Source organism: Octopus sinensis, linkage group LG23, assembly GCF_006345805.1.
Source record: "Octopus sinensis linkage group LG23, ASM634580v1, whole genome shotgun sequence".
Lineage (NCBI taxonomy): Eukaryota > Metazoa > Mollusca > Cephalopoda > Octopoda > Octopodidae > Octopus > Octopus sinensis.
The window spans coordinates 30,832,556-30,848,333 of NC_043019.1; the positions used below are offsets into that span (position 1 = coordinate 30,832,556).

The 15,778-nt window shown below is 35.6% G+C and overlaps 1 protein-coding gene across 1 annotated transcript in view; it reads right to left on the reverse strand.

The window, feature by feature from the left end:
* Positions 1 to 15,778, reverse strand: part of LOC115223464 — a 332,103-nt gene that overhangs the window by 231,731 nt on the left and 84,594 nt on the right. The window contains exon 4 of the mRNA XM_029794052.2: positions 1,238 to 1,377. Coding sequence (XP_029649912.1) covers positions 1,238 to 1,377 — 140 coding nt within the window. The remainder of the gene's footprint in view (positions 1 to 1,237; positions 1,378 to 15,778) is intronic.

Below are 15,778 nucleotides of genomic sequence, written 5' to 3' on the forward strand. Positions count from 1 at the left end.
AGACAGTTGTCTTACCAGAGGGGAGATACTTGGCTATCCCAGTAGGACAAAGGAGAGGAAGATGAAAGAGTGAAAGATATAGAGATAGAGTGAGAGAGAAATAGAGAGAGAGTGAGGACCTACCCACTATAAACAGTGGTGGGTGTGCAACATGAACATTTGAGGGAATAGAGGGGAATGTTCCATAAGAATGTAGTGGGAGGTGTTTAGAGACACCAAGTGTTGGTGAGAGGAATTGGAATGGCCAAGGGTGGGTAATAAAGAGATAAATGAAAAGCGAATGCAATAGAGTCGAAGGTTATAATGGACACAGGTTCATGTGTCACACAGCTAGCTAGAGGCGATGGCCTCTTAGTGCTAATCAGTGGCAACATTTGTCCTATATTTCTGGACTGCCATATTAGCTTGGCAATAACTATTAATATCCAGTACTGCTGCTGTAGTCTCCTTTAGAGAGACTTAGAAATATTAATATTTCTATTTTTGAAAACCAGTGGATATATTCCACTGAATTTCGGTAAATAATCCTTCGAACAGATGGTTAGTAGCGACGCCTGCTGGGTTTGGATGCTCTGCATTGACAAGGGGCAAATACCCTGAATCTAGTCTGCAGATAACTGACCAGCAAGGGGAAGTGGCTGACCTCCCCTGTTCGAAGGTTATAATGGACACAGGTTCGTGTGTCACATAGCTAGCTTGAGGCGATGGCCTCTTGGAGCTAATCAGTGGCAGCATTCGTCCTATATTTCTGGATTGCCATATTAGCTTGGCAATAACTATTAATATCCAGTACCGCTTTGGAGAGACTAAGAAATAATAATAATATTTCTGTTTTTCTTTCCTTTTTACTCTTGTTGTTGATCTTAAAATGATTAAAATGACTCTTCCATGATGCAATTGTTCCATTTCCAGTCATTTGGCAAACAATTAATAGCTCTGAAATATTTAATGAAGTGTGTGAGAGTATATGAGTATATGTATTGTGAAGGCATGTGGCCTAGTGGTCTGAGTTCAAAATTCCACCATGGTCAACTTTCACCTTCACCCTATCAAGGTCAAGTATATAAGTACCAGTTGAACACTGGGGTTGATGTTATCAACTTACCCCCCCCCCCGTAATTGCTGGCCTTGTGCCAAAAATTGAAACCAATATATCAAAAGTGAGATTTGAAGATTGTTATTACACACTTTCAGTGTAAATAGAAAGATCTTGTTTAAATTAAATTAAATTGCTTACGCTTTTAATGGTGTTGTAGTAGTTGGTATTTTTGTCGTTGTTGTTGTTGGCCTTGTTTGGTTTAAGGCTTCTACATTCTTGTGTGTTTTCCCAGTAACATGTATTCCAACACCAACTCCTATAGCTGTGCAAAGAAGAGTCTGCAACACAGAAGAAATAGGAAATTTGAAATTTGCAAAAAAAAAAGAAAAGAAAAAAAACAACAGGAAAAAAGTGCTACATTTGAAGTAAAAGTTGTTTGCTTGGAATTACATTTTTGGTGTAAAGTGTTCGAAATTTTCAACAGACAGGAAATTAGAGAAACCAGAGAAAAAGGGGAAAAGAAAAAAAACATAACATATTCTTTAAGAAGAAAATAATTTAAAGAATTCAAGTGAAAGACTGAAAACCAAGAAGTGAAATGATATTCTAATATATTCAAATCGAAATAAATTCTGTGAGGAGTTTTCTTCATAACCAGGTGTTTCTTGGTAGAATCCCATATAAAATAATTGTTATAATATCGACAGATATGGAAAGAGAATTTATAACCTATTCTGTAGCACCTCTGACAACTAGCTTCCGCTGTAAGCTTAATCAATAATTTGCACGTAGAATTGATAGACAAAATTGTGCAGCAGCACCTGGCTCTTCCTCTGTCTCTCTCTCTCTCTCTCTATACATACATTTATATATATATATAATAATAATATAAATAATATGTATATATCATTTATATTATATAACTGTACACCACGCATCTTCCTCCAAGTAAGTTTTATCTTAATAATTCTGATGCGCACTCTATACAATCTTTTTATTCTTTCATTTCTCTCTCTTATTCTTTTACCTCCACTTCTCAATTCTCTATCTCCCTCACTCACATGGCTCCCAGGGGACCATCGGCCATCTTTCTTTCTTTCTCTCCATTGTAGCTGGAACAAGGAAGACGTGTTCTTGTTTGTCGCCTGTCCAAGCTTGATTTACGCATTCACCACCACAACCTTGTTTAGGCTTAGCAGCCCTTCCCGTTTGTTTTCACTGTCCTATTTGTGTTACCTAAAATTCCAAATTTTATTTAATTTGCTTTGCAGGAGCAACTGTTTTATCGAAAGCATATATTGTTGTTAAATGCTCGAAATACGAGACTAGAAAAACAGCCAACACCTGATAATGGGCCGTTCTTTATATTTGTTTTGTTTTCCATTTGTGTTCTTCATTGTTTGAAAGAATAGTTCATGTTCCATGTACTTGTACTTTGTACACTTTTGTTGTACATATTTCATGACGTCCTGCGCCCACATATGCATATATATACATATTGATGTAAGTATGTACACATATGTATGTATATATGCATATATATATATATATATATATATATATATATATATATATATATATATATATTATTTATATTATTATATGATCGAATGTCATACATCCTCTTCCAAGTAAGTTTTATATATATATGCTATATATATATATATATATATATATTATATATATATATATATATAATACAAAATTAGAAAATGGAGAAACATACTTAAGTATGTTTCTCCATTTCTAATTTTGTATTATTAATTCACGGTAATATTTTTACCTTTGCCCACATAATACAGTAGATGAATTAATTGCACCGCAGTTTTTAACATTTATGTATTAGTCTTGTTGGGTACCTCTCTAGCAGTATATTGGATATATGTTATCCCATGGTGGGTTGAATTTTCAACCCCTATCTCATTTTATATATATATATATATTGAGTGATGTTTCTCTGTTACTTTTTTATGTTCCTTAACTCCTCCTCGACCATTGGTGTAAGGACAATGAAAGTCAAACCAGCAACTCCCATAATCTCAGGGAATGTCCAAACAGGGTCTCTTTTTTTTAAGGGCCACCTAATTGTGGCCACACAGGCCCCCCCCCACCTATTTTTATTGCATTTTAAACTAAATACATGGCATTGGTGTCCAAACCAGAGCAATAACAATGAATATCATACCATGAACTTCCAGGGAGAATCGTAAGGAGGCTCAATTTCTGAAGGGCCGCTTAAACAGGGTCCCCAGCATCAGTACTTAGCACATTTGCAGAAATAAGTTTGGGCATTCTAAATACCTTTACATACATTCAAATCGAGATAAAGAGTTATAACAGGTACGTTTCAAGTGTGGTAGTGTGGATATTTATATTTTGTAGTTTATGAAACTTCTGTCTAGGTGGAAAACTAATCTTTTTGTTCTGGTTACATATTGGTGCTGAGATAGGTGGGATCCATTTTCCATGTTTCTTTTTTTTTTCTTTCTTTTATTTTATTCTGACAATGAAAATTTGCGACACTTTCACGGAATTATATGTGCTTCCAAACTCACTGTAGTAATTAATTCACTTCATGTCTTTAAACTTGAACCCCCATTCGTACTAAGCAAGTGAAATGTTTACGGAGTGGTTGGCGTTAGGAAGGGCATCCAGCCGTAGAAACACTGCCAGATCAGACTGGGCCTGATGCAGCCTTCTGGCTTCACAGACCCCAGTTGAACCGTCCAACCCATGCTAGCATGGAAAACGGACGCTAAATGATGATGATGATGATATCATCATCATCATCATAGCTATCATAATTTTTCCATCATTTCACTCTTTCTGAAAAAATATCAAAACGAGCTTGAGATAAAATGAATAGATTCCATTTCATCCCAATCTCATTCTAACTTCTATAAAAATCTTTAATGTGGATACTATAACTGGAACAGGGAAATTAATTTTCTATTTAGACATAAGTGTCATAAACTACAAAATGTAAATATCCACACTACCACACTGTAACCGGAACTGGCCTCACTGACCCCTACCCACTATTTTTACTGCATTTACATTGCTCCTACCATTATTAATTAAACTATGATACCAGATAATTAATACCTGGAGATACATATACAATGAATGTGTTTGAGTCCATTACAACACACAAGGGTAGACAGCTGTGAAGCGGCCTGATAATATATATATGATATATATATATATATATATATATATATATATAATATATATATATATATATATATATATGTATATAATAGTAATTAGGAAGGCAGACAAATCACAGATCCCTTCAGATAGATGGTACTCAATCTATAAGAAAGGCTAAGGTAGAAACTCCATAAGATATACCTGGTGTAAGCTATGGACACATTAGAAGTGCAGCAATATCAAAGGAAGGTTAACTGAGAAGATAGTTTTTGTGTGTGGCAATACACAGGGGCAATAAACACTGAAGATATACAGAAAACAGATTCCGTCACATGCCAAAGGGAAAAACTAGAAGTAGTTGATAGCTTCTGTTACCTAGGTGACAAAGTCAGTAGTGGGGATGGATGTTCTGATAGCATAGCTGCTTGAATAAGAATAGCCTGGGCAAAGTTCAAAGAGCTCCTACCTCTGCTGGTAACAAAGGGCCTGTTTCTCAGAGTGAAAGGTAGACTGTACGATGCTTGTGTGTGGACAGCCAGCATGAAAAGCGGACATTAAACGATGATGATGATGATATAACTGAAAAGATTGGAATCAACAAGAAGGGGTACAGTTGAATATTTATTTTTTAATCACTACAATTGTTTCCACGCAGTGTAATTCTCCAGGCATGCTGGTAGTTGATTATGCAACTGTTTCCCTGCATTGTGAGATCTAGTTGTATTTCCTCAGGAAGAATATCACCTGATGAAATGCATCTAGATCTCATAATGCAAAGAAACATTTGCATAATCAACTATAAGCATGCCTGGAGAATTACATTGCGTGGAAACGATTGTAGTGATTAAAAAATAAATATTCAACTGTACTCCTTCTTGTTGATTCCAACTTTACATATATCTATTCTCACATGACAGATTGTTGACATGTGGGATTCGTGCATGAAAAAGTGATGGAAAATAAACAAACTACATCAGTTTAAATATAACTGAGACATTTTTGAACTGATTTAGAATTTGTTTACACACACACACACAAACATAAATATTGCTCTTACATTATATCACTCCTCAAAATCCTTAAAGTGCAAACTACATTAAAGTGACATTAAAATGTTTATTTTTAATAATTCTTGCATCTTCAGACATTTCATTCGAATGGGAAGTAAGCAACAAAACTGAAAGCTTGGAAGTAAGTGCCTCGAAGAATTCTTCTCTATTTCAACAATGTTTATTGTATGCTTGGCAATTATATTAACAGACAGTAATTGTAGAATTACTGACACTTGAACGATCTCTCTAGATCTCTCTCTCTCCTTCTCTCTCTCACTCTCTCTCTCACTCTCTCTCTAGCTCTCTCTCTCTCTCTCTGTCTCTAGCTCCCCCTCTCTCTCCCAAGCTCCCTCTCTCTCTAGCTCTCACTCTCTCTAGCTCTCACTCTCTCTCTCTAGCTCTCACTCTCTCTCTCTTGCTCTCACTCTCTCTCTAGCTCTCTCTCCCTCTCTCTCGCTCACTCTCTTTTCTAGCTATCTCTCTCTCTCTAGCTCTCACTCTCTCTCTAGTTCTCTCTCTCACTAGCTCTCTCTCCCTCTCTCTCCCTCTCTCTCCCTCTCTCTCTCTTTCTAGCTCTCTCTCTCTCTAGCTCTCTCTCTCTCTAGCTCTCTCTCTCTCTCTAGCTCTCTCTCTCTCTAGCTCTCACTCCCTCTCTCTCTAGCTCTCTCCCTCTCTTTCTCTCTCTCTAGCTCTCTCTCCCTCTCTCTTTCAGTGTGTGTATATAACCAAAGGAGAAGATGAATAAGAGGAAGACAATATCATATATTTATCAAAATATACTACTGGTTTTAATTGTTTAAGCCATAGGTTCTCAAAGTGGGTGCTACTGCTACTCCTCCAACGAATGTCAAGATGGTTCAGGTGGGCGCTGGTGCCTAAGGGGCGGTGGGTGGGTAGGAAAAAAGAAGGCATTGGGAAGAAGGCAATGGATTGGGGGGACACAATGAATTTATTATAATATTACTATATTATTGTATACAAATTATATATTATATTAAATATCAAATGATTCATAGTATATATAAATTAGTAAATACAAAGTATTTATAGGCGCAGGAGTGGCTGTGTGGTAAGTAGTTTGCTTACCAACCACATGGTTCCAGGTTCAGTCCCACTGTGTGGTACCTTCGTCGAGTGTCTTCTACTATAGCCTCAGGCCAACCAGAGCCTTGTGAGTGGATTTGGTAGACAGAAACTGAAAGAAGTCCGTCGTATATATGTGTATATATATTATATATATATATATATATATAGATATATATATATGTATGTATGTGTGTATATGTTTGTGTGTCTGTGTTTGTCCCACCAACATCACTTGACAACCAATGCTGGTGTGTTTACGTCCCTGTCACTTAGCGGCTCGGCAAGAGAGACTGATAGAATAAGTACTAGGCTTACAAAGAATAAGTCCTGGTGTTGCTCGACAAAAGGCGGTCAAATGACTGAAACAAATAGAAGAATAAAAGAATATCTATTTATGCATAAAAATAGGGGTGGGGGCGCTGAGGGCCATGAGGTGGGCAGTGGCCCAAAATGTTTGAGAACCTCTGGTTTAAGCTAACTTAGTGACAGTAGGGAAAATAAATTGAATCAAAGTAAATTAATATTTTGTGACGGCTGTTTTGGATGTTCTCATGTTTTTATTGCAAAATTCACATGATTGTATTTTAGTGGTATTTTTCTGGAAAAAGCTGCTGGGTCATAATAGCAGTTACTTTCTCTTTACTTGTTTTAGTCATTTGACTGGAGCACTGCCTTTAGTCGAACAAATCGACCCCAGGATTTATTCTTTGTAAGCCTAGTACTTATTATATCAGTCTCTTTTGCTGAACTGTTAAGTTATGGGGGTGTAAACACACCAGCATCGGTTGTCAAGCAATGGTGGGGGAACAAACACAGACACAAACAAAAACACACACATATACATACATACATCATCATCATCGTTTAACGTCCGTTTTCCACGCTAGCACGGGTTGGACTGTTCGGCCGGGGTCTGGGAAGCCAGGGGCTGCTCCAGGCTCCAGTCTGATCTGGCAGAGTTCCTACGGCTGGATGCCCTTCCTAACGCCAACCACTCCGTGAGTGTAGTGGGTGCTTTTTACGTGCCACCTGCACAGGTGCCGGGGGGGGGGGTCCAGCATCGGTCACGATCGGTTGGAGCTTTTAACGTGCCAGTGGCATGGAAGCCAGCCAAGGCGGCGCTGGCAACGTTTGGATGGTCTTTTTTTCATGTGCCACCGGCACAGGGGCCAATATATATATATATATATATATCATCATCATCGTTTAACGTCTGTTATATATATATATATATATAATATATAATATGACAGGATTCTTTCAGTTTCTGTTTACCAAATCCACTCACAAGGCATTGGTCAGCCTGAGGCTATAGGAGAAGACACTTGCCCAAGGTACCATGCAGTGGGACTGAACCCGGAACCATGTGGTTGGTAAACAAGCTACTTACCACACAGCCACTCCTGCACCTATAAAAAAATGTGCCAACCACCGGATGCTGAAACCCAGGATCGAACCATGGACCTTTAGTTATAATATTAAAAAATTTTTTTTGCAGTGGTAGCATGTTTTATTTGAAGATAGATTCATAAATGTTGGTATCTGTTCATATTTGAATTCATTAAAGAGCAATAACAGAGTAACAAGAGAGAAGAGAGATGGGAAAGGAAAGAAAAGTAAAAAGAAAAATATTGGGGGGGGGATAGGGGGTAAAGCAGTAGAAGATGGAGTGGAGTAGGGTGCTCAACGACACACTTCAGTAATGCTTGTGACGGCATTGCCACAGAGAATGGCCAGTAACACTTGCTGCAATAGTTGCACCACCTTGCAGAGCTTACTTCTCCAATAGGCCGCCGTTATCCCTATCTTATGAAGGAAAATGGTAGTACAGGGTCTTAAATCACCAGATGTCTCAACAACAACTAGCAGAAACTGATAGCAGCTGGCCAGGCTCCTGTGTTTATTTGTATTTATTGATTTCTACTCCTTCACATTACAGGTGGCAACACCAGGGTGTGCAGTAGATACTGCCAGGTTTCTTGCTGGAAATGTTGATATTAAGGAGTGGTGCTTAATGGTGGTGGTGGTGGTGGTGGAGTTAGTAGTAGCAGCAATTGTAGTGGCTGTATCAGTCTCACTAGTTTAAGCAAGTTATGTAAATTCATGTAGCATCAAATATTTCAGGAATGGTCATTAAAACTGTAGATAAGAATTTTCCCACTTCTAGCAGATATAGTAAGATATCTAATAAACATAATGTTGTCTAAAGGCACAGGCATGGCTGTGTGGTAAGGAGCTTGCTTCCTAACCACATGGTTCTGGGTTCAGCCCCACTGCGTAGCACCTTGGGCAAGTGTCTTCTACTATAGCAGCCGACCAAAGCCTTGTGTCCTTTTGTATATATATATATATATATGTGTGTGTGTGTGTGTGTGTGTGTGTGTGCATGTCTGTATTTGTCCCCCCCCCCACCATTGCTTGACAACTGATGTTGGTGTTTCTAAATTCTTGTAAATTAGCAATTTGGCAAAAGAGAATAAGCTCTAGGTTTCCAAAGAATAAATCCTGGGGCCAATTTGTTTGACTAAATGACTGAAACAAGTAAATGAATAAAAGAATAAAAGAATAGTGTGAAATTCGCATATTCCACTACACTTAATGTAGCAGATGTTATAATGACTAACAATATGAAAAAAATGGAATGCCTTCAGAATGAAGGAATATACAAGTACTCATTCTGAAACTTTTGAACAAATGTACACATAATATACATATACACATTACGCATACATATACATGTATACATATAAGTACATACACTTAACACACACACGCAAACACCCACACGCAAACACCCACACACACATATACACACACACGCACACAATATTTCTATGCTGTTTGTTGTATGACAGACTGGTAGATTTATTTCCCAGCATTTTCTTTGTTCCAGTTCTATAGCTGTTTCCATTATCCGTCTGAAAACTTTGTCAGCTATATAGTAATTACATAATTAATTGCTGTTATTAAATTAATTTAGTTGAATGTGATGTGGATGTTTTTGAAATATGAAAGTGGTATCACCATTTCTGTTATAAACATAACAAAAGAGCATATATAAAAAAAATAGGTACAATAATAAAATATATACTGAGTTATATATAGTAGCAGTACTAAGCCATGGCTCTCATGGCTTCTGATCTTAACTGATTGGAAGTGTTATCATGTACATTGTTTTGTCTTGGTATAAAAGATGGGCTACAGCAAATATTTTGCTCAATACCACAGATTTGCTTGTCAATATTTTGACCATAACCAGTTGAGCAAGTCCCTTAGTGGCTGACAATATGTGCATTTCTGATCACGAGCAAAAGTAGTGGGGGAACATCATAGCCATGGGTTCTTTGGAGTTTGAATAATTCACCTCTGGAAACATGGGTGTTTCATTCAATATCCTTAAACAAGCCTTATTCAGGGACCTTTTGAGCAGGATGGGCTACTCAACCTGAAGAAAATTCTAACTGGGCCCCACCTGCAAGGTCATGCACTGCTTATCTTGATGTCAGATCACCATGTCACACATGTATGGCTGTGATGCATGTGCCTGGTGCACCGTCATCAGATGGGTAGTCATGATGAATATATTGGGCTTTGTATATTTGTACCCCAGTGTCACTTTGATGGCATGATGATAACAACAACAACAACAAAAATAATAATAATAAATGTCCTGATGTAGTAGCAGGCAGTGGCTCTCATGGCTTCTGATCTTAACTGATTGGAAGTGTTATCATGTACATGTTTTGTCTTGGTATAAAAGATGGGCTACAGCAAATATTCTGCCCAATACCACAGATTTGCTTGTCAGTTGTTTGACCTTAACCAGTGTATTCAAGGAGAAAGACAGACTTATTACAAAACTTTCCCATATTGCTATAAATCATTAAGTGCCACGTCAGCTATATATATATATATATATATATATATATATATATATATATATATATATATATATATATATATGTATGTATATATATGTATATATCTATATACATATATATATATATATATACACATATATATAAGGTTAAGTAATTGAGATTCAAGTGAATTCTAATGAATTCACATGAATATGGTCCTTAACTGGGATGTACCGGAAATCTATATGGTGTTAACCATACGACAAGTGGGGTGATTACATATATATATATATATATATGTATATATACATATAAATACAGTGTACATTTAAACACATAAGAGGTATCCGTCATAGGATTCCTGGCACGCTAGAAGGAATAGCCAAAATCCAAATCACTATTAGTGATAAACTTCAAAGTCTTCAGTCTTTGCTTTCTTTCTGTTTGCATGTATGTATATATGTATGTATATATATATATATATATATGTGTGTGTGTGTATGTGTGTGTGTGTGTGTGTGTGTGTGTGTGTGTGTGTGTGTGTATAAAAGTAGATAAATGGTACAATAAGGCACCAATATTTACTGGAAAATAGCAATCGATATAAATACGACTCTATTGTATAGCTTCACTGCGTATATACTAGCAAAGACGTGTGTGTGTGTGCAACAAATATGAAAAAAATTTGTCTTACCTCTAGGAAGAACATTTGATAAATGGACAACCTAGAATATATATATATGTGTGTGTGTGTGTGTGTGTGTGTGTGTGTGTATGCATATATATATATATCTTGTATACAAACCCAAGCTGTTATATTTGATTTGTTTGCCTGCATAATATATGAATGTACATATACAGATGACACACACAGACACGCAGACGAAAACTGCTTACATAGACAAACATATAATTCAGTAGAAACATACACAGACAGGCGCAGGAGTGGCTGTGTGGTAAGTAGCTTGCTTACCAACCACATGGTTCCGGGATCGGTCCCACTGCGAGGCATCTTGGGCAAGTGTTTCCTGCTATAGCCCCGGGCCGACCAATGCCTTGTGAGTGGATTTGGTAGACGGAAACTGAAAGAAGCCTGTCGTATATATGTTTATGTATATATATATGTATGTGTGTGCGTGTATGTTTGTGTGTCTGTGTTTGTCCCCCTAGCATTACTTGACAACCGATGCTGGTGTGTTTACGTCCCCGTCACTTAGCAGTTCGGCAAAAGAGACTGATAGAATAAGTACTGGGCTTGCAAAGAATAAGCATGGCTGCAGTCAAATGACTGAAACAATTAAAAGAGTAAAGAGTAAAAGAGAGAGACACACACACATGTGTACATACACATACACACCTTTAAATGTGTATGACCCTTTAAATGTGTATGACCCTTTAAATGTGTATGACCCTTTAAATGAGCAATAATCAATTATTGCAAAGTTACTTTCAGACTTACCCTTCTTCTTACACAGACTATGTGTGATGTTACTATTTGATTTAGAGACTTTAATAGACTTGCAGCTGTCTGGAGACTCAAAAGTTTGAAGATTTACATTAGGAAAATTACACGACTAGAGCTTAAGAATGATTGGTAATTTGACTGATCAACTGTCTTTTCTTTTAATGATGATTTATACTTGTCTTTTTCTCTGTTTAGGTTACAACAAAACTTGTTTAAGTGAGTTTTATATCATTTAAGTTACAGTTAGATATATATTATTCAAAACTTTGCTCTCATATTTCTTTTCCTTGATATCACTCTAAATTTAAATTGTCTGTTATAAATCTAGTAAAACTTTACACTATATAAGTAATAAATCTAACCATCCTAAAGCTATAATGAATTGAATTGTCTAGTCAGAAACCTCTTATTTCCTGTTGAGATGTGCCAAATTTACTGAAGCAATGTGATTTACAAAAAATACAAATCCCATCTTTTTGGTAGATATCTAACATCATTACTGAGAGAATTACCAGGAAATTTAATTTTACAGTGAAAAAGTTAAGGGATCTTGTCAAACCTGTGATCAGAGGCATTCCAACCATGACTGTCCTGTATTTTTTCCAGATACACTGAATTCAGAACCACATTATCCAATATCTCCTACTTTTATTTTAATGCTTTTACTGTGGAAATCAGATATTTCCACTCAAAATTTCATTACCCTCAACTGTGGAAGGTAGTTTTTTTATGCCAATCTATCTTTTGTTGAGGAATGTCATGTTTGAAACGCTTTTTATTGAGATACATCAGTTTTATTGAGACAGTGTAACTTGCAGAAAATAGCAATTCTATTTTTTTAGAAGACTTTTAACATCATTATTGGAATGAGCATGAAATTTAATTTCACAGGTAAAGGGTTAAATTAAAAGAAAGGAAAAGAAAAAGAACCACAAGATTTTTATTGATTGCTGATAGTAAAATTCTTCAAATTTTTCTAATTACCCAAAATGAAACAATGATGGCATTAATATTCAAGAAATGACAGACAATAAATTAAGCAATAATAATACTAACGAGAGAAAAAAGACTAACGATAAAGTATCTGTGAATGCAGGATAATACAAATGTGATATATTTAAACTTATTTTATATTTTTCTTTTATAATTAATTAATTAATCGCTTTAATCAATCTGGTTTTATTTTAATCCATCATTTTAATTTGTTACATTTGGTTTCCCATTTATTTTTTCATATTTAGTTTTAAATTTATTCTGAAATTTATGTGTGCTCAAATATGAAATATTTACGTTTATATTGGTTTGTTTGTCTTAGTTGTCTATACATTTGTGTGTATATGTGGTATATGTATATGTATGTGCATGTGTGTGTGTGTGTATTCTTTTATTCTTTTACTTGTTTCAGTCGTTTAACTGCAGCCATGCTGGAGCACTGCTTTAAAGGATGTTAGTCGAAGAAATCGACCCCCAGGACTTATTCTTTGTAAGCCTAGCACTTATTCTATCTGTGTCTTTTGCTGAACCAGAACACACCACCATTGGTTGTCAAGTGATAGTGGGATGATAGACACAGACACACACAAATATATACACACACACACACACACATATAAATATATATATATATATATATATATATACTTTATTTAAAGCAGCAGAAAATTCTACAAAACCTGTTACTCTGAGTTTCGCGTTGCCGTTCATCGGACAGGTATTTGAGTACTCTTTTTTTCCACCTTGTTTCACATTTATGTGTTTACTCCGGTGTATATATATATATATATATATATATATAAATATAGGGATGGTATTATTAAAATACCATCACAAGTGGTAAGCGAATTATCAGCCGTACAGGCAAATTAATAAAATATATTCATACAATATTAGATATGTACATATATACACAAGGGTACTACATGAGTACCTATATCGCCAATGATAGAAGTCAAAAAATACTTCTGTACCACCGAAAAGTCACAAATCTATTACAGAAAAGATAGGCAAAAATATCAGTGAACAATAATAATGTCTTACCTCAAATGGGTCAGAACAAGTAAATGCTAGTCAACACGGTACCGGTTTCGAAATTTAGCACCATGCTACCTCCCATGATCTCAACACAACCCTGGTTTGGGTGTTTTCCAGGTTCTAGGTCTTGCCAAGGGGCCCCACATGTGATTTGGTCCAAGGTTGTATGTTCTCAGTTGACCTTCATTCATATGCTAATTTAATCCACAGCTGGTATCCTGACCATTGTTACTACTCCAGGCCAGAAAAAAAACTTAGAAACAATAGTATCTAAGAAGTGGTTCCACAATCCTGGAAAACACTGAAACTCCTGAACGAGGGCCCCACTACTGGATGTAGCTTAACCTTGTAGCATTCAGATTATTGTCAAATGCTTATTTATTCACATTGTTTTCAATTAATTATACAATATCTTGTAGCTTCAAAATTTTGATGACAAGATTGTTTTTAGGGTAAGATGTGAGAGGTCTCATATGGCCAGTTTGAACATAAAACAGACAGAATTTTGGAGCCATATATAACTGGTTTAAATGCTAAAAGGGTTAAAGCCATGCTCAGTATTTCAAATTGTTTTGACTAAATCAAGTAATTTCGATGCTAAATTGAACAACTCATAAACTATTTTCATTAACCTAATTGATTCTTTCAGAACAGAAAAAGAAAGGAAAAATTCACAAGGCATAAAGGCCTTTAATCAAAGCAAATAAATAAATAAATAATTAATAGCTTCTGTTCTTTAACGATGGAGATGTCAAACTTAAACAGCAAACTGAAAACCACTCACTTCATTTAGTTAAAGTGAATTGTTAAATACCTTCTTTTAATTTAAATGAAATAGAGAAGTTAATAAAATGTGATTCAGTAGAATTAATGCATTGCTCATTTTTTTCATTCATAGCAGGACCTTTCTTCACTAAATTTTATTATTAATTTCAAAATTATTGAAATTAATTATTATCGCAAAATATTAATCTATGATGGTAACACACGCGCACACACACACACACACACACACACACACACACACACACACACAGTACACTGACCATTTGCAAGTGACAAACACAGTTCATCTGCCTATACTCAAAATGCATGTAGTTAGACCCATATTCACCAATTATAATAAACATACACTGTTAATTACCCAATGCTATATTTTTTCAATTAATGGAGTATGCATTTAAAAGTTAGAAAATTTGACCAACATAATTACATACATACATACATACATACATACATACATACATACATACATACTACATACATACATACATACATACATACATATATATATATATATATATATATATATATATATATATATATATTTATTATATAGAAGGAGCTTCTACAGGACTAGAACTGTTTCATTCAAGAGAAATCATCAGGAAGCTTCCTGATGATTTCTCTTGAATGAAACAGTTCTAGTCCTGTAGAAGCTCCTTCTATATAATAAATTAATTTTACTCTGCTATGTATTGAGTACCTTATTTACTGTGGTTAACCCCGAATCAACCCGGGACCTACATATATATATATATATATATATATGTATATATATATATATATATTATATATATATATTTCTTGTCCAACATCATTGCAAAGGAAGAAGAAACAAGACTTTGGTCAACCTGGGGCTATAGTAGAAGATACTTACCCAAGGTGCTACACAGTGGAATTGAACTCAGAATCATGTGGCTGGGAAGCAAGCTTCTTACCACACACCCATGTCTGCACCTTAATATTTCTTTGAACCCCACCCCTTCGCTTTATTGTTGAGAAAGGAAACTTTACCTGCTTATGTTTCTTCTTCCTTTGCAATGATGTTGGACAAGAAAGAAGCCTGTCGTACATATGTATATATATATATATATAATATATATATATATATATATATGTGTGTGTATGTGTGTGTATATGTTTGTGTGTCTGTGTTTGTCCCCCTAGCATTGCTTGACAACCAATGCTGGTGTGTTTACGTTCCGTAACTTAGCGGTTTGGCAAAAGAGACCGATAGAATAAGTACTAGGGTTACAAAGAATAAGTTCTGGGATCGATTTGCTGGACTAAAAGCGGTGCTCCAGCATGG